The 27,914-nt window shown below is 43.8% G+C and overlaps 2 protein-coding genes across 5 annotated transcripts in view; one reads left to right on the plus strand and one right to left on the minus strand.

Annotated features, from left to right (window-relative positions):
* The window catches only part of LOC124009668 (probable ATP-dependent DNA helicase HFM1), a 31,047-nt gene extending 26,379 nt beyond the window's left edge, over nucleotides 1-4,668 (minus strand). Inside the window, exons 1-10 of one of the 2 annotated variants that reach the window (XM_046321698.1) lie at nucleotides 4,535-4,668; nucleotides 3,595-3,699; nucleotides 3,367-3,479; nucleotides 2,831-3,116; nucleotides 2,310-2,578; nucleotides 1,964-2,005; nucleotides 1,753-1,823; nucleotides 1,530-1,662; nucleotides 1,138-1,289; nucleotides 495-572 (exon numbers count right to left, since the gene is read on the minus strand). In XM_046321698.1, the coding sequence (XP_046177654.1) occupies nucleotides 495-572; nucleotides 1,138-1,289; nucleotides 1,530-1,662; nucleotides 1,753-1,823; nucleotides 1,964-2,005; nucleotides 2,310-2,578; nucleotides 2,831-3,116; nucleotides 3,367-3,479; nucleotides 3,595-3,665 (1,215 nt within the window). In that variant the 5' untranslated portion in view covers nucleotides 3,666-3,699; nucleotides 4,535-4,668. Of the gene's footprint in view, nucleotides 1-494; nucleotides 573-1,137; nucleotides 1,290-1,529; nucleotides 1,663-1,752; nucleotides 1,824-1,963; nucleotides 2,006-2,151; nucleotides 2,579-2,830; nucleotides 3,117-3,366; nucleotides 3,480-3,594; nucleotides 3,700-4,534 lie in introns of those variants that run through there. The other variant, XM_046321699.1, reaches the window with a different exon arrangement.
* Nucleotides 4,669-5,096: 428 nt separating this feature from the next.
* LOC124009623 (zinc finger protein 644-like) lies at nucleotides 5,097-27,914 on the plus strand. Of its 3 annotated transcripts, none has more exons than XM_046321612.1 (7): nucleotides 5,097-5,347; nucleotides 6,107-6,208; nucleotides 17,935-20,515; nucleotides 25,520-26,086; nucleotides 26,237-26,362; nucleotides 26,572-26,677; nucleotides 26,948-27,914. In XM_046321612.1, the coding sequence occupies exons 3-7, from the start codon at nucleotides 17,950-17,952 to the stop codon at nucleotides 27,141-27,143; spliced, it is 3,561 nt and encodes a 1,186-aa protein (XP_046177568.1). In that variant the 5' UTR covers nucleotides 5,097-5,347; nucleotides 6,107-6,208; nucleotides 17,935-17,949; the 3' UTR covers nucleotides 27,144-27,914. The 3 variants fall into 3 exon arrangements, with proteins under 3 accessions (XP_046177568.1, XP_046177569.1, XP_046177570.1); XM_046321613.1 differs by lacking the exon at nucleotides 5,097-5,347 and adding an exon at nucleotides 5,434-5,933; XM_046321614.1 differs by lacking the exons at nucleotides 5,097-5,347; nucleotides 6,107-6,208; nucleotides 17,935-20,515 and having other exon boundaries at nucleotides 24,849-26,086.

Genomic DNA, 27,914 nt, shown 5'->3' on the forward strand with positions numbered 1-27,914 from the left:
GTTGGCTAGTTACCTCGCTACAACTACATTTAGAGTTACAACAATAAATACATCACAATAGCTAGCTAATATGAAGTTAGCAAGCTGGTGGCATTTAATTTGACTTAGCTAGCTATACAGTATGTCAACTTTTCTAACTAGCAAACATTATGTTAGCAGCTCATTTGAGTGACCCTGCGCACTAAGTTTCTGGTGCAAGCTAGCTAATAATACATCGTTTTCGATCATTTTCAAAATAGATTTACTTACTTGAATAGGTTCTCCCACTGCCTCCGTTTTCAGGGTCCTTAGACAAACTAAATAATGGGCAATATTCCCAAAGTTTCATAACACATCTGCAAGCCCTCTATAGATCACAATCTGTTAATAAAGAAGGTTTCACTTCTATCCAAGCTGTTTCAGAGTGTTATTTGGCCAAGTGCTGAAAATGGTTGCAGTCCTTACCGGAGGGAATGTTGAACCGAACATCAAATGCTAAAAACGTATCCACTGACCTCATCAATAAGGAAAAGCCGGACCAACTGCAGCAGGCAGTTATCCCTCCACTTCCTCGTCATGCTGTCCCATTTTTCCTGCGAGAAACAGAGAAATGTGTCTGTGCTTTATCATGAACGGGTTAATAAAGTTGTGACCTTTTCCCGCAGTGGGTTAAATCTAGGTGTTTCTTGGTAGCCTTAAACAAATCTACTTTGAAACAAAAGTATACACATCACACACATAGTTGTGGGCTTAAACAAACAAACACCTGTACCATGTTAGATATGGAGTTGAAATGTATTCCATTTTGAGCTCCCATCCCAATATTACACTTTAAATATACATCACAGAAGACTGAAATATAACAAAACCATTTGACATAGAAACACCGGATTTGTGTCTGGTTTAAAAAAAAAAGTTGACTATATTAATAAGAATCCACCCATGAGGCCACTAGATAATTTGACTGCAGGTCGTGAATTGTCTCGATGCAACTGAATTGATCCATCCTCGCATCACTAGCAAACCCCTATTGCAACATGGAAATCACGTCTGCTATGGTCACAGGATCAGCCACTTCATTGCGCTACATATTACACACAAACAAAAATGTCCGCCAGTGACAGGCTATACTGTACACTGGGATACGGTGTCACTCACAGGTGTGGTCATGATGATATTGGCGTCTTGAATCTCAAAGAAGTCGTCGATCTCTGTGTCTCCAGTCAGCTCCTTGCAGCTCAGGCCCAGAGGCCCAAATTTGTTCTTCCAGTCCTCAAAGCGCTGGCTGCATAGAGCTTTGACAGGGGCCACTGAAGACGACAGAAGCATTCTCAATCATACAGTTTTCATTTTATAAAATGTTATCAATTTACATTTTTAACATGTAGAATGTATTGGTGTAGTCAGGTCATTAATTACTTACATGTAAGCAACAAACCAGATATCAAGACTGCATACAGGCTGTAGCATGAATCAGCTCTTAATGTCTTAGTGCTTTTTACCTAGTGCTTTTGAGAAGGATACTAAATACTGTAATTGGAGGGCCTTACTGTACACAGCTTTGACGTTTCTCCAGGGCTCTGTGGTCTCCATCAGTAGGCGGATGATGGCCAACTCAAAAAGCACAGTCTTACCAGAGCCCGTAGGAGCACAAGCCACAAAGTTCTTACCCGTGTATAGAACCTGCAAAACATACATGGCTCATAAAAAATGTCTCAAGGATACTGTTTTGCTGTTAAGGTTCTTAATTGGATGACAATTCTGAATGCTTACGTCATCTAGGGCTTTTGATTGAACGTAGTTGAAGTAAGGGAACTCTTTGAAGACCGATCTAAATTTAGCAGCTGTGTTCATTTGATTAAGGACACCCAACAAACAGCCCACAATTGTTCCTTAGATTTCATGTAGACATCATCAATCAAGTATTCATTAACTTTTCATTCCTTGTGTTATTACTGATGATAAAACAGATGCGAAAGGATACGGATTTCAGAGATTGGTCGGAGTATCCCAGGCCCAGAAGTATCTAATATGAAAACAAATCCATAGACATCTCATTTTACATTGGCACTGACAGTGGTAACCCAACCCCAGTCAAAATGGCAGATATTGTCCACCCCCTAGTGGTATCTTTCTGTCATTACAGCAAAGAGGGCATTGGGTAGCGCTCACCTCATCAAGCTCTAACGAACAGTGACAGGCTGCAGCCATCACCATTACATCTGAGTACATTCTTCAGCTACAACACCTCATCATAGCAATATGTATATGATTTATATATATATATATAAACACAGACATGGTGTTGGGTTCAGTCTGTGCGGTACTACTTTGTATGTGAAGGGGTTGGGGTGTCATGGGGAGAACATGAGCCCTCTTGGTGCCCTTGTCCTGTGTCTCCTGTGGTGGTCCCCGGGCTGTAGGCGGGCCCAGATCGGTGAGGGGGACGGAGCCTGCTGCCGACTGCTTTGCCAGCCGAGGATCTGTCGCCATAGAAACCTGGTCGAAGGTTTGCTGCACTACGGGTCGTGCCTGGTTGAGGCCTCCGTTTGAGTTTGCGCTGCTGTTCAACACCTTACCACTGGGAGGTTTGAACAAACTGTAACAACAAAGAGATGATTTAATTTATAGGTAGAGAGATCATAAGTGCTTACAGTGATATCCCACATATCATGATGTAACTAGTACAGCCATGTATTTGATAAAGAAGGTGCCATTTCAGAAGAGCTCTGACAGACGCCATTACATTTCAAAACAATCTGATGAAGACACATGATGGGGGACACTGACATTTACTATGTATTCTGAATGCACAGTATGCACACTCATTAGTTTCACTTGAACGGCTTACCTTCTCCGTAGAGGTGGGCTTTGGCTGAACTCCAGAGGGAAATGTTTCTGCTCCAGTGCATGACCAGACTCATGTGGGGTTTTAGTTTGACCTCTAACCTTTTTGGTATCCTGGGATTTATTCATGAGGTCTTCCCGAGCCCAAAGGGCACACCAGCCCTGTGCCTCAGGTTCTTTTCTTCCATCACTGGTATTCTGATTTAATTTGTTATTCTTGGGAGTGAAACCATCACCGTCAGCTGCTCTTTTCAAAGGGGGAAGGAATTTGTTGGACTTCTGAGAGAAACCTGCATTGGAGATGGTCAGAAAGGGATTTGATAGACGACATGATAATGCAATGATTGACAGGAAGGGACATGACTTAAAACAAGACCCAGTTTAAGCCTAGTCTTGAACTAAAAATCCTATTCAAAAGATAATTTTCATTGAAAGTGCATTTTAGTCCAGGACTCGGCTTAGTCCGGGTCCGGGAAACTGGCCCTTAACAGTATTGACTGAATTTACTCAAATGATTTAATCACTTCAAATGCCACTTACTGAATGATGAAAGACCCTCTGCCTCTTTCTGGATGTCATGAGTGGCTGGGATCTGGGAGAGGGACAGAGGGGGTTCCAACTGCCAAGAACTCTGCTCTTGACAAAGTGGCTTTCTGGAGACGGGAGGAGGGCAGGAAAAGGGTTAAGCATGGCTAGGAACTTTGCTCTTGCTAAATACAAATCTAGTGGGGCATGACTGTGGGATGCAGGTTGTTTCTGACGACTCACACTTTGTGGACAACTGGCCTCTCAAAGAAGAGGTTATCCAGGGACAAAGTGCAGTCTTCGGAGTCCAACATCTCATTAGGTCATGTAGGCCTATGCAACAGTCATCTGTAGAATTACAAAGCGAGACGTAATCATGGTATACAGTGCAATCGGAAAGTATTCAGAGCAAAGGGTCTGAATATTTATGGGAATAAGGTATTTCTGCTTTTTCTAAAAATCTGTTTACGCTTTGGCATTATGGGGTATTTAATCTGTTTTAGAATAAGGCTGTAATGGAACAAAATGTGGGAAAAGTCAAGGGGTCTGAACACTTTCTGAACGCGCTGTATGCAGCAGACACCGACAGGCATTTCAGGGCACCAAGGAGACAGACAATGTTGCCACAACAGGAAAGTCTTTATAGGTACTGCCTAGGTTTGCAGCAACTGGGAGAGATTGTAAGAAAGGTAAAAACAATGTGTCAGTAGCCTGACTAGACCTCATAAAATATCTTAATTGTAAACATACTGTAAAGCCTAAATGTTTTTTATGCAGTCTCTTGGTCAGGACTTGCAAATATCGTTTAGTTACCACAGCCACAAAGTCACAAACTCCGCCTATTTCTACAATTTATCTTCTTAAAATTAGACTTTAAACCTAACCACACTGCGTTTGCTTATCCCTGATTTTAAAATAAGACCAAAAAGCACATTTTTGTTTTCATTAATTTTTACTTTATTTTTTATTTTGTGGCTGTAGTAACTAATGGAAACCCCCTAGCAAGCTAACGTTAGCTAACTAGGCAGGCAAGTTGGCTCACTTTCATGTAGTTAAGCGACTTATTTGACAGAATATAAATGTGTATTATATGACCATAAGAATGACAGCCTGTTAATTCGTATTATATTTCAAACTGACGGGTGGCGTGTAAATAGATAATTCAAAATCATTTTCAGCCTACCTGTTTCGGTGGGGATACTACTATAACTAACTAGTCTCGAGCCTAGACGCTGATGATACCTGCTCGAGGGAGAGCAAATATTTCTATAACTAAACCAAGATAGACCACAGCCCGTCGTTTCCAACGGGAACTATAATGAGCGATTGTGGGCAGAAGAAGAAACGAGGTGGGCAAGAGCGAAGCACGAGCTAGCGAGATCCTATTGGCGCGTTCTAGCTCATCTGCATATTTCCGTTAGGGACTCTTCCTCTGTGAAGTGCGCGTGTGCAATAATTCACCTCGCCTTTGCACCCCTTATAAACAGCGCGATTAAAAAAAAAACGTAATCCACCTTGTTCATAACATATTCTAGTTTTGGGAACAAAACTTTATTGAGATAAAATGTTTAATCGATGAGAAAATGTGCAGAATGTCGGCCAAAATCCATCTCGCTCCATCTTCTCCACTGACGGGCAGTGGGCTTCCTCTCACCTCCATATTTGGTAAAGACTGGAAACGCCAAGCGGATGCTTCACATTTATACATCCGGTGAAATATCTGTCTTATTGTTATATCTGTGGAGATAGGTTTGCCAGCTCAGATTGATCGGCAACTCAAAACATTATTAGCATTTTTTCGTTTTAACACAAAAATCATGTATTGTAAAAATGTATTTCGAATCAAGCTGCTTGATAGACCGTTCGTGTATGTATTTGACAACTAGCTAAATATTTAAGCCATAGGCCTGCTGATCGATTGGTGTGCCGCGCCTCTTAACACCAAAACGACTGGCAGGTTTCAAAACAACATGCATTGAGTGTTGGCTATACAACGGTACATGAAGATTTTATGCGTTATTTGAATATCCCATAAGACGATGAGTGGGGAGGGAGGGAGGGGGGTAGAATTAGTGGAAAAAATATTACAACGTTTAACAGGTAAGAGATGACACGTTACTACACAGCGAGGATAAAGAGGGACACGTTACTACACAGCGAGGATAAAGAGGGACACGTTACTACACAGCGAGGATAAAGAGGGACACGTTACTACACAGCGAGGATATAGAGGCTGTGTAATTTGTCTTGATTGCCAGTCATCTTGTGCTACTATTATTATTATTTATTTTTATGAATGTTGAGTAGCTATAACTGTATCCGCAAGGTGTTCACAAACCCAAATGTGATCCAGACAGAAAAAATAAATATATAAATATAAATTGAAATGGAAATTACCATCTAACATGTCAATGTATTCGATTTTAATAAAATAACCATTTCAAACCGGCTATCAGTAGCGTCCACCCAATCTTCTACCTATAATAAACTAGGTAGATGATCATGAACTCGGGATTTTTCATGCCGCCTATCTGGGACAAACCACTTTCACTTGCGGGGGAAGCTTATCACGGTGACAAAAGGTTTATGAATGATCACGGAAGTATAATGAAATGATTACTTACATTGTGAATGTTATATTATATTCCTAGTTCTACACTGGAAAAATTGTTGTGCAATTAAAAAGTCCACTCGTTAATAATGCATTTGTGTCGTTCTTGTATTCCCTCTCAAAAAAATGGTTTAACCTACGTAGACCAAGGAAAATGGCGACTGTGAAATGGATGGAAGACGAAAGTGAGCAATAATTCAATGCAACGATTAAAGTGCATATCGTTTGCATTTACACCGTTCAAAGGTAACGTTTCAAGTCTTCTCTAACAATATTGTCACCTCTCGGTATTGCTCAAACATGTCCGGCGTTTTTTGTGTGGTTTTGGTGGAGGTTTTTGTTTTGGTATGGACATTATGGACTGGGTAACGTTAGGCTATTACAAGCGTCCAACAACCGGAAGATTTAAAGAGAAGTAAAGCACATTTGGATCTTTATGGGGCTCGAGGAAGACCACGATTAGTTCGCTATGTTGGTGCTCGAGTGTAAAGGTTGCGCTTTGCTTTGGCATAGCTGGGCTACATTTCTGCAACGCATAGCTAGAAAGTTTACTATAGAATGCATAACTGTCAACTGCTCATCAACAACGTTACCCATCGGTCTTGCGTAAGGGGTGATCGATTAGCATTTTATTATAAGATATATGTTTTGACATTCATGCATTTATGGCTTACTTGACAGGTGTCCTTAAATAGGCATATTTAGCCCACTCATCGCTCACCTTGCTATCGTTATGTACATAAAAAAATATATTTTTTATTTTGAAAATGTATCTGTATAGATTGTTGTGGGGATTCAAACCCTCATGGGATGCTTACCAGGGGTGTATAGAGCCCCACAGTGCAGGTGTAATAATACCCATAAAACCTAGCGGGCAAAGAGGGAAATGGTTTTTCCACTGTTCATTTTTCCCATGGGGGATTTTAGAAACACTTAAAATAAGGTCTGTGTTTCGTGTAGGCTTACACTGGCGTGATGTTTTGATAACCATTAAATCTCTCATGGACAAGGTGACTTATCAATATATTTGGGTCTATTTACTCTCAGATTTGAATTGCTCATTAGCATCAAAGAAGACATCATGCAAGACTACAGATCCCTGCAAGCTCCTAGCTGAATAATTTCTCGCTGAAACCTTTGCTAAACAGGTATTGGGTCAAACTTGCACAAGACAGTTCATAAATTGTCAGTTTAAAGAAATCTTGCAAATGTATTAATTACTACTGTTACCAACCGGCTCGTAACCCTTAACATAAGAGGGAGACAACGCAGAGGTAAAACTATATACAAGTAACAATGGTGTGTGTGTGTAGTCAGTAGTGTAAGTGAGTAGATGCGTGCAAAGATGGTGATAATGAGGGGTGCCAAAACAAACTAACACGAAGAAGCCCTAAAATACTGCAACCAAAAATAAGCGTGTCTGCGTGGAGAGAGTCTCCTCGGTGTAATAATAATAATAATAATATATGCCATTTAGCAGACGCTTTTATCCAAAGCGACTTACAGTCATGTGTGCATACATTCTACGTATGGGTGGTCCCGGGGATCGAACCCACTACCCTGGCGTTACAAGCGCCATGCTCTACCAAATGAGCTACACAGGACCACATATGGGGGGGGTGTGTGTATTTATCCCCGGGACACACCCGAGCCCAGAGGTGTTCCATTTCACTGACGACCCTCCCAGCTCCGCACACCGACATCCTATTAAGAAAAACGAGCAGAGAGAAAGAATTCGTCACTCCTCATAAAACCGGGGACCACCAAGGACACCGGAACACCACACCAATCAAAAAACTAGAAATGTAAATATTCAACAACAAATATATATATATATATATAACACCAACAAAATACTGCTCCAGTTAACCCTAACCCATCTGCCACACCCAACCTTGTCCTCCCCAGACCTCAGCAACCTTAAAGAGGGGGAGGGGAAACGAGGACAACACAAAATAGGCAGTAGCTAGTCACGTAAATGACACGCATACGTCACAACTCTGGGACCACACGCATAAGAAAATGCATGTCCACTGATCAATAGGACCAGACGCGTTCAGGAACCGGCTGCACGAGAGAGCGTCAGCAACGGCATTATCAGACCCCTGTTGTCGAGATGAAATTCCTGTAAAAACAAACACCATCTCATTACCTCTGGTTAGGACACATCATAGATCTCAAGGTGAGAGGGTTATGGTCGGCGTAGACCACATTAGGTACAACACCAGACCTGATGTACACCTCAAAGTGTTGTAGCGCCCATATGAGTGCTAGCACTTATTTTTCCGCCATGGAGTAGTTCAACTGATAACAGTTAAACGTCTGGGCCTCTTAACACCGGACACATCTGCTTGCAGCAGGACATGTGATTTGCAGAGAAATGAGAAATCCACGCAGGAGTAACTAACACTGGAGTTGGGGCAAGCAACCTCTCTGCGTCATCAAAAGCCTGTGACAGAGAGGAGACCATACTTAAACCCACTTAGCTTTCAGCAAATCTGTCAGGGGAGCGACTATGGTAGAAAAGGTCCTACTGAAACTATGATAATAACCAATCATTCCCAAGAAAAAGTTCTTTAGAGGTTGGCGGTGGAGCATCAATAGCTACCACTTTAGCCTGAAGAGGACGCACCTCACCCTGTCCAATCACCTTACCAAGGAACGTAACTGTCACCTGAGCAAACTCCCACTTTGCCAAGTTGATAGTGAGGCGACCCACAGCCAGGCGGTCGAACAAGGCTTGAATACGGGACAGATGCTCTTAAAGTATCTGCATAAACCAATACATTGTCCAGATAAACAGTGCCCCAGACCGGAGACAACCCTATTCATAAGGCGCTGTAAAGTGGCAGGTGCGTTCCGCAGGCCGAAACTCATAACCAAATATGAGTAGAGACCGAAGGGTGTAATAAAGGTAGAGATTTTGTGTGCCTTTACACGTCAGTGGCACCTGCTCACAAACTTCGCTACTCCGACCTGATCAACGCAGTCCTCCATCCGAGGAAGAGGAAATTAATTTTGCTTAGTGACACTATTTACCTTACGGTAGTCCGTACAAAATCTGTTTGTCCCATCCGGTTTACTGACCAAGATACAGGGAGAAGCCCAACTGGAGAAAGAAGGCTCTGCAATATCACTCTCCAGCATGTACCTGATCTCAGCATCTAGACAATGCTGTTTCTCTGAAGAAACTCTATAGAACCGCTGACGGATGAGGTCAGCATCCCCAATGCCAATATCGTGTTCTATCAAATTTGTACGTGTCAGCGTATCAGAAAACAAAACTGGAAAACTCAGAATCAGACCGACCAACTCGTCTCGCCTATCAGCAGGTAGATGAGCAGGAAGGCTATCTTAAACATCCAGTTACTAAATTTTTCAATCTAACCTGCAGTATACAATCGTCGGGACCAGGGACGACATCCTCACCATGCAAGGACATAGCATGACAAAAAGAAGAACCTAGCGATGTAATCGTGCCGAACAAAAGCTTGCCACCATTGGACTCTGGAGCAGTGGAAAAACTTACATTTACATTTAAGTCATTTAGCAGACGCTCTTATCCAGAGCGACTTACAAATTGGTGCATTCACCTTATGACATCCAGTGGAACAGCCACTTTACAATAGTGCATCTAAATCTTTTAAGGGGGGTGAGAAGGATTACTTTATCCTATCCTAGGTATTCCTTAAAGAGGTGGGGTTTCAGGTGTCTCCGGGAGGTGGTGATTGACTCCGCTGTCCTGGCGTCGTGAGGGAGTTTGTTCCACCATTGGGGGGCCAGGGCAGCGAACAGTTTTGACTGGGCTGAGTGGGAACTGTACTTCCTCAGTGGTAGGGAGGCGAGCAGGCCAGAGGTGGATGAACGCAGTGCCCTTGTTTGGGTGTAGGGCCTGATCAGAGCCTGGAGGTACTGAGGTGCCGTTCCCCTCACAGCTCCGTAGGCAAGCACCATGGTCTTGTAGCGGATGCGAGCTTCAACTGGAAGCCAGTGGAGAAGAGCGGAGGAGCGGGGTGACGTGAGAGAACTTGGGAAGGTTGAACACCAGACGGGCTGCGGCGTTCTGGATGAGTTGTAGGGGTTTAATGGCACAGGCAGGGAGCCCAGCCAACAGCGAGTTGCAGTAATCCAGACGGGAGATGACAAGTGCCTGGATTAGGACCTGCGCCGCTTCCTGTGTGAGGCAGGGTCGTACTCTGCGGATGTTGTAGAGCATGAACCTACAGGAACGGGCCACCGCCTTGATGTTAGTTGAGAACGACAGGGTGTTGTCCAGGATCACGCCAAGGTTCTTAGCGCTCTGGGAGGAGGACACAATGGAGTTGTCAACCGTAATGGCGAGATCATGGAACGGGCAGTCCTTCCCCGGGAGGAAGAGCAGCTCCGTCTTGCCGAGGTTCAGCTTGAGGTGGTGATCCGTCATCCACACTGATATGTCTGCCAGACATGCAGAGATGCGATTCGCCACCTGGTCATCAGAAGGGGGAAAGGAGAAGATTAATTGTGTGACGTCTGCATAGCAATGATAGGAGAGACCATGTGAGGTTATGACAGAGCCAAGTGACTTGGTGTATAGCGAGAATAGGGCCTAGAACAGAGCCCTGGGGGACACCAGTGGTGAGAGCGCGTGGTGAGGAGACAGATTCTCGCCACACCACCTGGTAGGAGCGACCTGTCAGGTAGGACGCAATCCAAGCGTGGGCCGCGCCGGAGATGCCCAACTCGGAGAGGGTGGAGAGGAGGATCTGATGGTTCACAGTATCGAAGGCAGCCGATAGGTCTAGAAGGATGAGAGCAGAGGAGAGAGAGTTAGCTTTAGCAGTGCGGAGCGCCTCCGTGATACAGAGAAGAGCAGTCTCAGTTGAATGACTAGTCTTGAAACCTGACTGATTTGGATCAAGAAGGTCATTCTGAGAGAGATAGCGGGAGAGCTGGCCAAGGACGGCACGTTCAAGAGAAAAGAAAGAAGGGATACTGGTCTGTAGTTGTTGACATCGAAGGGATCGAGTGTAGGTTTTTTCAGAAGGGGTGCAACTCTCGCTCTCTTGAAGACTGAAGAGATGTAGCCAGCGGTCAGGGATGAGTTGATGAGCGAGGTGAGCTAAGGGAGAAGGTCTCCGGAAATGGTCTGGAAGAGAGGAGGGGATAGGGTCAAGCGGGCAGGTTGTTGGGCGGCCGGCCGTCACAAGACGCGAGATTTCATCTGGAGAGAGAGGGGAGAAAGAGGTCAGAGCACAGGGTAGGGCAGTGTGAGCAGAACCAGCGGTGTCGTTTGACGTAGCAAACGAGGAACGGATGTCGTCGACCTTCTTTTCAAAATGGTTGACAAAGTCATCTGCAGAGAGGGAGGAGGGAGGGAGGGGGATTCAGGAGGGAGGAGAAGGTGGCAAAGAGCTTCTTAGGGTTAGAGGCAGATGCTTGGAATTTAGAGTGGTAGAAAGTGGCTTTAGCAGCAGAGACAGAGGAGGAGGGAGTGAAAGGATGCCAGGTCCGCAGGGAGGCGAGTTTTCCTCCATTTCCGCTCGGCTGCCCGGAGCCCTGTTCTGTGAGCTCGCAATGAGTCGTCGAGCCACGGAGCGGGAGGGGAGGACCGAGCCGGCCTGGAGGATAGGGGACATAGAGAGTCAAAGGATGCAGAAAGGGAGGAGAGGAGGGTTGAGGAGGCAGAATCAGGAGATAGGTTGGAGAAGGTTTGAGCAGAGGGAAGAGATGATAGGATGGAAGAGGAGAGAGTAGCGGGGGAGAGAGAGCGAAGGTTGGGACGGCGCGATACCATCCGAGTAGGGGCAGTGTGGGAAGTGTTGGATGAGAGCGAGAGGGAAAAGGATACAAGGTAGTGGTCGGAGACTTGGAGGGGAGTTGCAATGAGGTTAGTGGAAGAACAGCATCTAGTAAAGATGAGGTCGAGCGTATTGCCTGCCTTGTGAGTGGGGGGAAGGTGAGAGGGTGAGGTCAAAAGAGGAGAGGAGTGGAAAGAAGGAGGCAGAGAGGAATGAGTCAAAGGTAGACGTGGGGAGGTTAAAGTCGCCCAGAACTGTGAGAGGTGAGCCGTCCTCAGGAAAGGAGCTTATCAAGGCATCAAGCTCATTGATGAACTCTCCGAGGGAACCTGGAGGGCGATAAATGATAAGGATGTTAAGCTTGAAAGGGCTGGTAACTGTGACAGCATGGAATTCAAATGAGGCGATAGACAGATGGGTAAGGGGAGAAAGAGAGAATGACCACTTGGGAGAGATGAGGATCCCGGTGCCACCACCCCGCTGACCAGAAGCTCTCGGGGTGTGCGAGAACACGTGGGCGGACGAAGAGAGAGCAGTAGGAGTAGCAGTGTTGTCTGTGGTGATCCATGTTTCCGTCAGTGCCAAGAAGTCGAGGGACTGGAGGGAGGCATAGGCGGAGATGAACTTGTTGGCCGCAGATCGGCAGTTCCAGAGGCTACCGGAGACCTGGAACTCCATGTGGGTCGTGCGCGCTGGGACCACCAGATTAGGGTGGCCGCGGCCACGCGGTGTGGAGCGTTTGTATGGTCTGTGCAGAGAGGAGAGAACAGGGATAGACAGACACATAGTTGACAGGCTACAGAAGAGGCTACGCTAATGCAAAGGAGATTGGAATGACAAGTGGACTACACGTCTCGAATGTTCAGAAAGTTAAGCTTACGTAGCAAGAATCTTATTGACTAAAATGATTAAAATGATACAGTACTGTTGAAGTAGGCTAGCTGGCAGTGGCTGCGTTGTTGACACTACACTAATCAAGTCGTTCTGTTGAGTGTAATAGTTTCTACAGTGCTGCTATTCGGGGGCTAGCTGGCTAGCTAGCAGTGTTGATTACGTTACGTTGCGTTAAAAGAACGACAATAGCTGGCTAGCTAACCTAGAAAGTCGCTCGAGACTACACAATTATCTTTGATACAAAGACGGCTATGTAGCTAGCTATGTAGCTAGCTACGATCAAACAAATCAAACCGTTGTACTGTGATGAAATGAAATGAAAATGTGATACTACCTGTGGAGCGAAGCGGAATGCGACCGGGTTGTTGAGTGGGGAGGTTCTATTCGGTAGACGTTGGCTAGCTGTTGGCTAGCTAGCAGTGTCTCCTACGTTAAGGACGACAAATAGCTGGCTAGCTAACCTCGGTGAAGTAAGATAATCACTCTAAGACTACACACTCTAAACTACACAATTATCTTGGATACGAAGACAGCAAAGACAACTATGTAGCTAGCTAACACTACACTAATCAAGTCGTTCAGTTGAGTGTAATAGTTTCTACAGTGCTGCTATTCGGTAGACGGTGGACGTTTGCTAGCTGGCTAGCTGCTGGGCAGATAGCAGTGTAGACTACGTTAGGCCGACGAAATACGATAATTACGCAATTATCTTTGATACAAAGACGGCTATGTAGCTAGCTAAAAAGAAATTACTAAGATTAGACAAATCAAACCGTTGTATTATAATGAAATGTAATGAAAAGTTATACAACCTGCGGACCGAAGTGCGGATGCGACCGCTCGCTCCAACCCGGAAGTAGTAAACGATCGACCTCGAACTTGGTTCGTGCTGGGCCCCTTAGCTCCAGTAAAGGGACATTTTAACACTACAGCATACAATGACATTATAGACGATTCTGTGCTTCCAGCTTTGTGGCAACAGTTTGGGGAAGGCGATTTCCTGTTTTCAGCATAACAATGCCCCCGTGCAGAAAGCGAGGTCCACACAGAAATGGTTTGTCTATAGGTATGGAAGAACTTGACTGGCCAGCACAGAGCCCTGACCTCATCCCAATCAAATACCTTTGGGATAAATTGGAACGCTGATTGCTAGCCAGGCTTAATCATCCAACATCAGTGCCCGACCTCACTAATGCTCTTGTGGCTGAATGGATCAAGTCCCTGCAGCAAAGTTCCAACATCTGGTTGAAAATCTTCCCAGAAGAGTGGAGGCTGTTGTAGCAGCAAAGAGGGGACCAACTCCATATTAATGCCCCTGATTTTGTTATGAGATGTGTGATGAGCAGGTGTCCACATACATTTGGTCATGTAGTGTATTATGAGAGTTGTTAAGCATATGTTTACTCCTGAATTTATTTAGGCTTGCCATAACAAAGGGGTTGAATACTTGGTCACTAAAGACATTTCAGATTTTAAATTTAAATTTAATTCATTTGTAAGAGTTTAGAAAAACATAATTCCACTTTAACATCATGGGGTATTGTGTGTAGGCCAGTGGCGACAAAGTGCATGTAATAAATGTTTTTAATTCACGCTGTAACACAACAAAATGTTGAAAATACTTTCAGAAGGCACTATCTATGAAATGTAATCCAACAAAATATCAAACATTTCTGTAAACCAGTTATTTTATTTATTTTATTTAGGCTAAATAACAGTAATATTTCTTCTCCACTGACCAATCAAATTTCTCAAACATACAAGTATTAGGCACCATTTTAAAGATACAATTCTCATTAATCCAGCCACAGATTTCAAAAATGCTTTACAGTGAAAGCTCCACAAATGATTGTTAGGTGACCACCAACTCACAGAAAAACCCAGCCATATTTCCAGCCAAAGAGAGGAGTCACAAAAAGCACAAATAGAGAGAGAATTCATCACTAACCTTTGATCTTCATCAGATGACACTCATAGGACTTCATGTTACACAATACATGTATGTTCGGTTAAGTTCATATTTATATCCAAAAATCGTATTTTACATTGGCGTGTTACGTTCAGTAGTTCCAAAACATGCAGTGATATTGCAGAGAGCCACATGAATTCACAGAAATACTCATTATAAATGTTGATAAATTCAAGTGTTATGCATGGAACTTTAGATAAACTTCTCTTTAATGCAACCGCTGTGTCAGATTTCAAAAAAACTTTACGGAAAAAGCATAATCTGAGAACGGTGCTCAGAGCCTAAACCAGCCAGAGAAATATCCGCCATGTTGGGTAGTCAACATTATTCATAAATAGCATTATTAATGCACTCCCAGGAATCGCAGTGCCACAATAAATGCTTGTTTTGTTCGATAATGTCCATCATTTATGTCCAATAGCTCCTTTTGTTAGAGCGTTTGGTAAACAAATCCAAAATCGTGTTCAGGTCCAGTCGGACGAAAAGTTCAAAAAGTTATATTACAGGTCGAAGAAACTTGACAAACTAAGTATAGAATCAATCTTTAGGATGTTTTATCATGAATGTCCAATAATGTTCCAACTGGAGAAATCCGTTGTCTGTAGAAAAGCAATGGAACGAGAGATGCCTCATGTGAAAGCGCGTGACTGAGAACGCGGCTCCAGGCAGGCCCCTTAGTCAAACAGCTCCCATCCGGCCCCCCTTCACAGGAGTAGCCTGAAACAACGTTCTAAAGACGGTTGACATCTAGTGGAAGCCAGAATAACCCATATCCCACTGTGTATTTGATAGGGGGGAGTTCAAAAACTACAAACCTCAGATTTACCACTTCCTGTTTGGATTTTTTCTCAGGTGTTTGCCTGCCATATGAGTTCTGTTATACTCACACATCATTCAAACAGTTTTAGAAACTTTAGAGTTTTCTATCCAATAGTAATAATAATATGCATATATTAGCATCTGGGACTGAGTAGGAGGCAGTTTACTCTGGGAACGCTATTCATCCAAAAGTGAAAATGCTGCCCCCTATCCCAAAAAAGTTTTAAGTAAGCATTTCACTGTAATGTCTACACCTGTTGTTTTCAGTGCATGTGACTGATTTGATGAAGGCCTGATTCCCAGTCTCCTCTGAACAGTTGATGTTGAGATGTGTCTTATTTGAACTCTGAAGCATTTATTGGGGCTGCAATCTGACACTGAACCCAAACCAGCTGCGCATGTGCGCCATCGTGCATAAATTAATTTTGTCCTCCCCACACCAAACGCGATCACGACACACAGGTTAAAATATAAAAACAAACTCTGAACCAATTATATTAATTTGGGGACAGGTTGAAATGCATTAAATATTAATGGCAATTTAGCCTGTTAGCTTGCACTTGCTAGCTAATTTGTCCTATTTAGCTAGCTTGCTATTGCTAGCTAATTTGTCCTGTGATATAAACATTGAGTTATTGTACCTGAAAAGCACAAGGTCCTCTACTCCGCCAATTAATCCACACACAAAACGGTCAACCGAATCATCTCTAGTCATCTCTCTTCCTTCCAAGCTTTTTCTTCTCTTGACTTTATTGCGATTGGCAACTTTCATAAATTAGGTGCGTTACCGCCACTGACCTCGTTCATCTTTCAGTCACCCATGTCGGTCCTTCTGTAGCTCAGTTGGTAGAGCATGGCGCTTGTAACGCCAGGGTAGTGGGTTCGATTCCCGGGACTACCCATACGTAGAATGTATGCACACATGACTGTAAGTCGCTTTGGATAAAAGCGTCTGCTAAATGGCATATATTATTATTATTATTATTATTATATTATATTATTATTATTTTATTATTATTATTATTATTATTATATTATTATTATTATTATTATATATTACCAATGAGGAGATGGCACGTGGGTACCTGCTTCCATAAACCAATGAGGAGATGGGAGAGGCAGGACTTTCAGCGCGATCTGCTTCAGAAATAGAACTGCCCTTGGCAACGCAGACGCTCGCGAGCAGTGTGGGTGCAATAATTGAATAACAGATTTCTAAATGTATTTTGCAACACTCGCACACACGCGACGCGGGCGGTGTGGTCAGCCTGTGAGGTGCAGTTAACTCTAATGAACTTATCCTCTGCAGCAGAGTGATCGCTGGGTCTCCCTTTCCTGTGGTGGTCCTCATGAGAGCCAGTTTCATCATAGCACTTGTTGGTTTTTGCAAAAATGTTTGCAAAATTTGTCAGATTGACTGACCATGTCTTAAAGTAATGACTGACTGTAATTTCTCTTTGCTTATTTGAGCTGTTCTTGCCATAATATGGACTTGGTCTTTTACAAAATAGGGCTATCTTTTGAATACCACCCCTACCTTGTCACAACACAACTGATTGGTTCAAACGCATTAAGAAGGAAAGAAATTCCACAAATTAACTTTTAACAAGGCACACCTGTTAATTGAAATGCATTCCAGGTGACTTCCTCATCAAATTGTATTGGTCACGTACACGTTTAGTAGATGTTATTGTAGGTGAACCGAAATGCTAGTGTTTCAATCTCAAAAAGTGCAGTAATATCTAACAATACACACAAACCTAAAAGTAAAACAATGGAATGTATAAGGAATAAGGAATATATAAATATTAGGATGAGCAATGTTGGAGTGGCATAGACTAAAATACAGTAGAATAGAAACCAGTATATACGTATGAGATGAGTAAAGCAAAAATATGTAAACATTAAAGTGAATAGTGTTCCATTTTTATTTTACCTTTATTTTACTAGGCAAGTCAGTTAAGAACCAATTCTTATTTTCAATGACGGCCTAGGAACAGTGGGTTAACTGCCTGTTCAGGGGCAGAACGACAGATTTGTACCTTGTCAGCTCGGGGATTCGAACTTGCAACCTTTCAGTTACTAGTCCAACGCTCTAACCACTAGGCTACCCTGCCGCCGGCTACTTTGAAGAATCTAAAATATATTTTGATTGTTTAATACTGTTTTTGGTTACTACATGATTCCATATGTGTTATTTCATAGTTTTGATGTCTTCACTATCATTCTACAATGTAGAAAATAGTAAAAATAAAGAACATCCCTTGAATGAGTTGGTGTGTCCAAAATGTTGACTGGTACTGTACATAAATACAATTGATCATATTTTGCAGCAGCTCTCAGAAGTAATGGTTTTTTGTTGTTGCTGTGCACCAATAGCAGGCACCACTGGTGGTGGTAGAGAGTTCTTAAAGGAGAGGTACCATATTTGGCAAGTGTAGCCAGCTAGATGATTGATGGGCAAAGTAAACAACATTCTGTTCTGTTTTTTCTTTTTTTTTCTTTCCTAGAGTTCAGCTGCAGAAATGTCTGATCTGACCGGTATTGATGAAGAAGAGAAAGATGTGATTGACCCTTTAGATCTCTTTCAAGATCTAATGAGAAATCAGACGCCCTTGTTCATAGAAACGTTGGACAGACCTCCGACTTCTCCCCTGAGAGAAAATAGTGTCCTTGATGTTCTCTCAAACACAAATGTGTTGTCTGTGAATGGACCTTGTTTACACCAGGCCTTCGAATCCGATGAACTCAACAGCTTGTCAACAGAAAAGGAGGAGGAAAAGAGTATTACTCAGTTGAAGAATGTGCAGGACATTGACACTACAGGGATATGGGGTTTCGATGTAGAATCTTCAGAGAACTCAATGGATAATTATGAGGATCCCCTGTGCTGGGACCCTCAGAGAGAATTCATGCAGTTTCTGTGGGACGACCACGATGATTCTCCTGTGGAGGAGCCACCAACGGCAGATCCTCCCCCAAACAGCCAAAGGAGGAGGAAACGCAAAATGGACATGGTGGTCATGGTTGATCCCTCAGAGGAACTGTTCTCTGATTTGAGCCTCAAGTCAACAAAGGACGTATTTGATGAGGATCTAGAAGACCCTGTTCCCATCAACAAGGTCCAATCCTTGAGAGAAAGCTGCAAACCTCAATCACTGACAAGGAAGAAAGCACCGTATCCCAATGGAACTGTAGAGGCCATCAAGCAACTTATCTTCAACGCGCCTGCAAGAAATCCGCATGAGACAAGCGTGGCTCACAGGCTTAAAACGCTGAAAGGGAAACCGCTGACTGACTCTTGTTCAGAGGAGGAGCCATTGTTTTTTCCTTGCACAAAGTGCAACATCAATTTCAAGGAGAAGAACCATTTGCACCGGCACATGAGGACTCACACAGAACCGCCCAGTCTGATCAACATTCCAAAGCCTTTTATATGCAGAGAGTGTGGGCAGTCATTCCGCTTTCGTAATTCTCTCCTTCGTCACATGACCATTCACCAGGAGAGAAGAGAGAGACTCATGGAGGAGATCAAGGGCATGAATGAATTGAAGGATGAGGGCACAGATGCAAGGCTACAGTGCCCCCAGTGCACTTTTGGAACAAATTGTCCAAATACATTTGTTCAACATGCCAAGACTCATGAGAAGGACAAGAGGTACTACGACTGTAAGAATTGTAACTATATGGCTGTGACTGTGTTGGAACTTGAGAGACACATGAACAAAGAACACAGTCTCTGGAAAAACCTAGACGAGCCAGATAAACCCAGAGTGTTTAGGTCAAAGGAAGATGATAAAACACCTCATTCCTACTCCTGTAACCATTGTTCTTATGGCACATCAAGCAAAAACATCTTCAAAAATCATCTTGAGATTCGTCATAATCAGACATATGAGGAGCATGACGTTTTCCAGAGTAGAGAAAGAAATGAGGATGCAAAAACACCTTCTGAGAAGCACTTCCCCATTAGGAAACCCACGGTAGTAAATTCATTTGCTTCAGAGCTGACATCAAAATTATCTGTGAAAAAAATGGCTTTCAGAAAAAGAACAGATTTGCCTTGTGATTCAAATGACATTTCTGATCTTTTCAAAAAGGATAAGGTAGTTCACAGAGCGCAAAGAGGCTTCAAGTCTCAAACCACAGAGTCAAAACTTGACAAGTCAATAAATAATCTATTGTCTCGACAAAGACGTGACAAGCAGAGGAATGAAAAAAATGATGTCACCACAGGTTTTTATTTTGTCGAGGGCACAAATGGTGATCATGATTTTGGACAAACATTGTCAGGAATTTCAGAAAATCCAAATTCTTCTTCAAATGGCCACAAACATTTATTGGCATCTAAGTTGGAGAATAATATCTTAAATTCTGGCTGTGATTCCAGTTTAAGGGAAGGTAATAGTGCAGACCTCAACCGCAAGCATGTCTCTAAACTTGTCGTAGAAATGCCAGTTAGGAAAAAATCACCTTCCAAAAGAAAAATGTCCACCCCTTATCGCAATACCGTTGACCAGGACTCTTACTTCATTTTACCAAAACATTTGCAAAGCCAGAAAATGCAAAATATGGTGGAGGTGATGGAAGACGGTGATAATAATGATGTCTTCCAGTATAGTGATGGCACAGATGCCAACAATAAAATTCTTGCTAAAAGTGAAATCAAGCAAGAGAGAACTTACATTGGTAATTCCTTTAGCAGAGGAATGTCTATGAAAGGAGTCCTTGGAACCTCTGAAGACCTGTCTGATAAAAGTCAAGGCAGGAATTATCGGCAGAAGCCTGTTGTCAAGGAAGAGTGCATAGAAACACAGGTTTTTGGAGAGAACCTTGCACCCAACTCAGTGCCAGTAAGTGAACCCTTTTTAGATGCTGATTCGGAAGGGGGTGGGGAGCAGAAGACCTGTCCTTACTGTCCTGCAGAGTTCGAGTCGGGTGTGGGATTATCCAATCACGTGAGAGGGCATCTGCATAGAGTTGGACTGAATTACAATGCACGCCATGTGGTATCACGAGAACAGGTGGCTTCTCAAGACAGGAAACCTCGCATCATCCGTCGAAAGATGGGTGAAATACGACTGAAAAAAGGTACTATTTTACATTATCTTTTTCCTTTCTTTTCCTAGATCTAAATTAATGTAGCATTGGGGGGGGGGGTCCATAAATCCAGCCATAGAGGATAACCTATCATCATCAAAAAAAAGTGCTTTATATCATGCACAATTAGAAGCATCAATCTATATAGATCAAGCGTGACTAAATTCGAGCCCAGTAACTTTGCTCACCGCATCCTCCTTCGATTGTCTCGTCTCGTCTGCCACGAAAAGCCCCCACCTGCTGATCTGGACAAAGTGCAGATGTACTTTGCTGGACATGCTAGCTGTTCTTGGTGGCGCATCGTCACTTCAAACGCATTCCGCCGTGGTGTTATCGGTTGGCCTACTACTACTGGTAGTACCGGTAAAATGTAAGTTATGAATCGCAAATCAACGTACAGCTGACACACTTCGATTTCATCAATAAAATTTTACTTCAATTTGGTTGTCCAAAATACTATCAGCTTGCACTGCGTCTTTGCTGATGAATGCCCTGATCTCTGGCCAGTCAATTGGTAAAATTACATTGTTCTATTAATCACTTCTAATAGATCTGAAAATGATGCAATAACCATAATTTTAACCGACTGTTTAATGAGAGACGTCCCACGTTTAACCTGGACACAAATAAACTCAGCAAAAAAAGAAACGTCCTCTCACTGTCAACTGTGTTTATTTTATGCAAACTTAACATGTGTAAATATTTGGATAAACATAACCAGATTCAACAACTGAGACATAAACTGAACAAGTTCCACAGACATGTGACTAACAGAAATAGAATGTGTCCCTGAACAAAGGGGGGTCAAAATGAAAAGTCAGTATCTGGTGTGGCCACCAGCTGCATTAAGTACTGCAGTGCATCTCCTCCTCATGGACTGCACCAGATTTGCCCATAGGCAACGTTGTTGCCAGTGATGTCTGGTGAGGACCTGCCTTAAAACAGGCCAACAAGCCCTCAGTCCAGCCTCTCTCAGCCTATTGCGGACAGTCTGAGCACTGATGGAGGGATTGTGCGTTCCTGGTGTAACTCGGGCAGTTGTTGCCATCCTGTACCTGTCCTGCAGGTGTGATGTTCGGATGTACCGATCCTGTGCAGGTAGTACACGCGGTCTGCCATTTCGAGGACGATCAGCTGTCAGTCCTGTCTCCTTGTAGCGCTGTCTTAGGCGTCTCACCTCTCACAGTTCTGGGCGACTTTAACCTCCCCACGTCTACCTTTGACTCATTCCTCTCTGCCTCCTTCTTTCCACTCCTCTCCTCTTTTGACCTCACCCTCTCACCTTCCCCCCCTACTCACAAGGCAGGCAATACGCTTGACCTCATCTTTACTACATGCTGTTCTTCCACTAACCTCATTGCAACTCCCCTCCAAGTCTCCGACCACTACCTTGTATCCTTTTCCCTCTCGCTCTCATCCAACACCTCCCATACTGCCCCTACTCGGATGGTATCGCGCCGTCCCAACCTTCGCTCTCTCTCCCCCGCTACTCTCTCCTCTTCCATCCTATCATCTCTTCCCTCTGCTCAAACCTTCTCCAACCTATCTCCTGATTCTGCCTCCTCAACCCTCCTCTCCTCCCTTTCTGCATCCTTTGACTCTCTATGTCCCCTATCCTCCAGGCCGGCTCGGTCCTCCCCTCCCGCTCCGTGGCTCGACGACTCATTGCGAGCTCACAGAACAGGGCTCCGGGCAGCCGAGCGGAAATGGAGGAAAACTCGCCTCCCTGCGGACCTGGCATCCTTTCACTCCCTCCTCTCTACATTTTCCTCCTCTGTCTCTGCTGCTAAAGCCACTTTCTACCACTCTAAATTCCAAACATCTGCCTCTAACCCTAGGAAGCTCTTTGCCACCTTCTCCTCCCTCCTGAATCTCCCCCCCCCTCCTCCCTCTCTGCAGATGACTTCGTCAACCATTTTGAAAAGAAGGTCGACGACATCCGATCCTCGTTTGCTAAGTCAAACGACACCGCTGGTTCTGCTCACACTGCCCTACCCTGTGCTCTGACCTCTTTCTCCCCTCTCTCTCCAGATGAAATCTTGCGTCTTGTGACGGCCGGCCGCCCAACAACCTGCCTGCTTGACCCTATCCCCTCCTCTCTTCTCCAGACCATTTCCGGAGACCTTCTCCCTTACCTCACCTCGCTCATCAACTCATCCCTGACTGCTGGCTACGTCCCTTCCGTCTTCAAGAGAGCGAGAGTTGCACCCTTTCTGAAAAAACCTACACTCGATCCCTCCGATGTCATCAACTACAGACCAGTATCCCTTCTTTCTTTTCTCTCCAAAACTCTTGAACGTGCCGTCCTTGGCCAGCTCTCCCGCTATCTCTCTCTGAATGACCTTCTTGATCCAAATCAGTCAGGTTTCAAGACTAGTCATTCAACTGAGACTGCTCTTCTCTGTATCACGGAGGCGCTCCGCACTGCTAAAGCTAACTCTCTCTCCTCTGCTCTCATCCTTCTAGACCTATCGGCTGCCTTCGATACTGTGAACCATCAGATCCTCCTCTCCACCCTCTCCGAGTTGGGCATCTCCGGCGCGGCCCACGCTTGGATTGCGTCCTACCTGACAGGGCGCTCCTACCAGGTGGCGTGGCGAGAATCTGTCTCCTCACCACGCGCTCTCACCACTGGTGTCCCCCAGGGCTCTGTTCTAGGCCCTCTCCTATTCTCGCTATACAACAAGTCACTTGGCTCTGTCATAACCTCACATGGTCTCTCCTATCATTGCTATGCAGACGACACACAATTAAATCTTCTCCTTTCCCCCTTCTGATGACCAGGTGGCGAATCGCATCTCTGCATGTCTGGCAGACATCAGTGTGGATGACGGATCACCACCTCAAGCTGAACCTCGGCAAGACGGAACTGCTCTTCCTCCCGGGGAAGGACTGCCCGTTCCATGATCTCGCCATCACGGTTGACAACTCCATTGTGTCCTCCTCCCAGAGCGCTAAGAACCTTGGCGTGATCCTGGACAACACCCTGTCGTTCTCAACTAACATCAAGGCGGTGGCCCGTTCCTGTAGGTTCATGCTCTACAACATCCGCAGAGTACGACCCTGCCTCACACAGGAAGCGGCGCAGGTCCTAATCCAGGCACTTGTCATCTCCCGTCTGGATTACTGCAACTCGCTGTTGGCTGGGCTCCCTGCCTGTGCCATTAAACCCCTACAACTCATCCAGAACGCCGCAGCCCGTCTGGTGTTCAACCTTCCCAAGTTCTCTCACGTCACCCCGCTCCTCCGCTCTCTCCACTGGCTTCCAGTTGAAGCTCGCATCCGCTACAAGACCATGGTGCTTGCCTACGGAGCTGTGAGGGGAACGGCACCTCAGTACCTCCAGGCTCTGATCAGGCCCTACACCCAAACAAGGGCACTGCGTTCATCCACCTCTGGCCTGCTCGCCTCCCTACCACTGAGGAAGTACAGTTCCCGCTCAGCCCAGTCAAAACTGTTCGCTGCTGTGGCCCCCCAATGGTGGAACAAATGCCCTCACGACGCCAGGACAGCGGAGTCAATCACCACCTTCCGGAGACACCTGAAACCCCACCTCTTTAAGGAATACCTAGGATAGGATAAGTAATCCTTCTCACCCCCCCCCTTTAAGATTTATATAGATGCACTATTGTAAAGTGACTGTTCCACTGGATGTCATAAGGTGAATGCACCAATTTGTAAGTCGCTCTGGATAAGAGCGTCTGCTAAATGACTTAAATGTAAATGGAATGTAAATGTCTCACAGTAGGGACATTGCAATTTATTGCCTTTTCTAGTAAAGTGTGATTTTGAGAGCGAAAACCTGAAAAAAATGAGAAAACAGAGACCTGTAAAAACAAGAAATGGAATCGGACAAAAAATAAAACCGATTTTATAGGGCCCTACCTAATAATAATTTTAAATACACTTAGGCTATGTTAAATCAGAAAGATATAATACTTAAGACTGATGCTTAACCCTTTTATTAGTTCATTTTAACCTTTAACCATTTTTCAAGATAATGTGGGCTATTTTCTTCATTTTTCATTTTTCATAAAATACATAATTTGAAGAACAAACATTGCCGCAATGCATATATTGCAGTACAACTGTAAATAAGTTCATTTAAAGAGATTTTTTTGAGGATTTTACATTTTGTGGTTGTGTCTTCCAAGTTGTTTCCGCGGGTCGCAAATAGCAAATTTAGCAATGACATTAAATGTAAAAGGCTTTGAAAATAAAAAGCGTGGGGTACACACGTTGTTAACATTTCACAGAGATACACTTGTTTTGGTGAGATGTCTTTGAAAAATAACAGGAACATTGAAAATGACTTAAATGTAAATATATGTATGTATATATATATATATGAACTAAAATATGAAAATACTACGTCTTGTTTCAAAATCATCATCTAGCTTACCTTTTTAATATATTGTTTTATGTCCTCCGGATTTGAGAAGAAAGATGACGAGTTCAACGGTGAACCTGTCTGAAGCCTTAATTCTCACACAGCATCCAGCCTAGCTGATGCCATGCTATTTTCCTGATATATATTTTACTCTGTTTTCCATTGATTTAAGCACTCTAATTTTGACCCTTGACCCAATAAGTTTTTAATGGATTATGATAAGAGACATGAGGTTTGGACCATTTGTTTTCTTAGAGGATTATCTACACAATTAACATGTTATTTGAACCATTGTTCAAAAGATGCGTTTTTGATTGGACACCCTACACTACACTGAACAAATACATTCATTTTGCTATGTATTTCGGATGGAATCAAGACATTAGAATGTACCAGAGGCAACCAAAATAGAGCTCCTTCGGCAAAAACTCCTCGCCCTCCAGCACAGGGAACCTGGCTGGTTACTTATCACATTTGTCTATCGAAAACATTACTCAATAATTCGTAATCCTTTTCTTTAATTTTGAATTGGGATGGGAACTAATTTCCTTGGCATACAAAGAATGTTTTGACCAATTATTTATGTTGTGTTGCTATGTTTTCAGCACCCAAGTTTGGCTCTGAGGGCGCTCCTGTCCGAGGGCACTCCTGTCCACTATGTGGGGACTCTTTTGATAATAAGACTGGGCTATCTAACCATGTTCGGGGCCATCTGAAACGGCTCGGAAAATCCATTGCCACGAAGTCCAAGTCCCCAATGTTGTTGCTCCGGGAGCTGATGCGTGACAAGAGTGAGTTCCAGAGAGCTCTGCAGATTCTGGGCAAGAAACGAATCCCCTCCCATTCCAGAATCCCCTCAAAGCAGGTCACCTCTAATCACCTGACACCCTCGAAACGGAATCCCATTCAGAACCTCTACAACAATGCCAAACCACTTGTGCCCATGTATACTCTATCAGGGGAACACTTGGATAAACAGGCAGAGACTAAGTTGGAGGTAAAGGGTTCACTCTCGAGTGCCTTGATAGGAATTCTGAAGAAGAGGAAGTGTCAGGAGGACTCAAAGTTGAGGACTTCATCTCAAACGGCAAGAAGTGCCCTGGCAGTTTCCTCCACCAGCGAGTACGGTAGAGGAGCACAAGTCAACTCAACACTCGCAAACTCTACATCGGGTGAGACCAAGGCTAAATGTGAAGTTTGGGATAAAGGGCTGTTAACCAAAGACAACATGTTAGCATGAAAGATGTGAATGCCAAATGGATTACGTTTGCGAAAACCATTCCTGATGTGGTCAAAAATGTTAATTCAATATTGTTTCACAGAGAAAGGTGAATTCAACAGGAAGGTGTGTGTCCATTGCAAGGCAACCTTCCATAGCGGTGTTAGTCTGTCCAATCACTTGCGGGCATACGCAAAACGAAAGAGCACTGCCTTGCTGGAGGGAACAAGTAAGTGCTTTCGCATCATCAGCGGCACATGTTCACAAAGTAACATCACTACTGCACATTTCTTACAGCCTTACTACTGTACAGTGAACACAATGATTTCCTTAATGTCACTGCCTCACACAGACTCCCTGCGTAAGTTCACACATGGTCACGAGTCAAGACTGAACTTACCTGAGCATATTGCTCTTGCCCTGTTCTTAATGTTTCAGCGTATGACTGTAAACAAAGGAGGCAGAGATCAAGGCCTGGTTCCAAGAAGAAGATGTCCCCCACTATGCCGCACGCACCAGAGGAGATGTATAGGCTAACCTGCAGGTACTCTGTACCTCATCTTATATGCCACAAAGTTTGACCACATACTGTCTATGCCATTGGTGGAAATGATTGTATTATTCATTTACATTTTTACTACTCAGATTTTAAGTTGGGGCGAAGCTCTATTCAATGCATTATTTGCTGTGATGCTTTAAAAGGAATGTTAAGCTGACCAAAGATATTTGCTTTCAAAGAGTTGGTTGAAGCTTCTACTGTCCTTGAGGCCCACTTCTGAATGGGGGGGTCTTACTATGTTTGGATCCTCTGCAGATTCTGTGACCTGGTCTTCCAGGGCCCCTTGTCGGTCCAGGAGGACTGGATAAAGCATCTACAAAGGCACATTATGAACGCCAGTGTCCCCCACACAGGAGCAGGCATGAGGGAGGTCACCTCACTGCCCAGGGACCCGTCCTACCCCACCTCTGACAGACAGACCCCGTCACTGGCAACTCACACTGCCTCCTAAGCCAAGGTTTTTAAAAAGTATATATTTTGGTTCAGCTGAGTGTTTGAACATTGGATGTTCATTCAGTTTTATACAATTGAAGAAAAAAATGGCCACTATTACAACACACAATTTCAGGAGTTTGACTACCCAATCTCTTAAAACACATTTTTATTTTTTGGTATATTGTTACATTTTATCAGCTTTTTAAATGTCCCATGTTAGGAATATGATTCCATGTGGGCTGACTGTTTTCTTTGTTCATGCAGTAATGTAGTGTGGAAGCCATTTCCAATAGAGACAACTCTTACCTCAGATTACTGAATTCTCTGTCCATTTGGTCCAGTTTGGGAGCACCCTTTCTCTGTATAATAATATATTAACATTTATGCTACACACGAAAATGGGACAAATACAATCCTCTTCTGTATTCAAATCATATTGATACCATTTGTTTATTGCGTGGAGGGGGTTCTGGGTAAAAAAAAAATGGATAGTCATCAACTAATCCTCAGGCAGATTTCCTATCAATATCGGTAAGTATGGCGTGTGAGTTAATCACAGAACATAAGGTTCAAAACATGGATGGATTTTTTTTTGGGGGGGGGGGCAGCAGTTATCTGCATAGGGTTTATCAGTCACAGTTTGTGTTCTCGCTAATGCAGTCACAGTGTGGATTGTTGCTGCCTTTAATGAATAACTCACCTGTATTTAATGTTTTGAAATTTGTTTAAATGTATATCATACCGATATTATGCTGTTCTAAATAAAACTATGGTTTTGTCATCTGGA

The sequence above is a fragment of the Oncorhynchus gorbuscha genome, linkage group LG22 (genome assembly GCF_021184085.1).
Source record: "Oncorhynchus gorbuscha isolate QuinsamMale2020 ecotype Even-year linkage group LG22, OgorEven_v1.0, whole genome shotgun sequence".
Classification (NCBI taxonomy): Eukaryota; Metazoa; Chordata; class Actinopteri; order Salmoniformes; family Salmonidae; genus Oncorhynchus; species Oncorhynchus gorbuscha.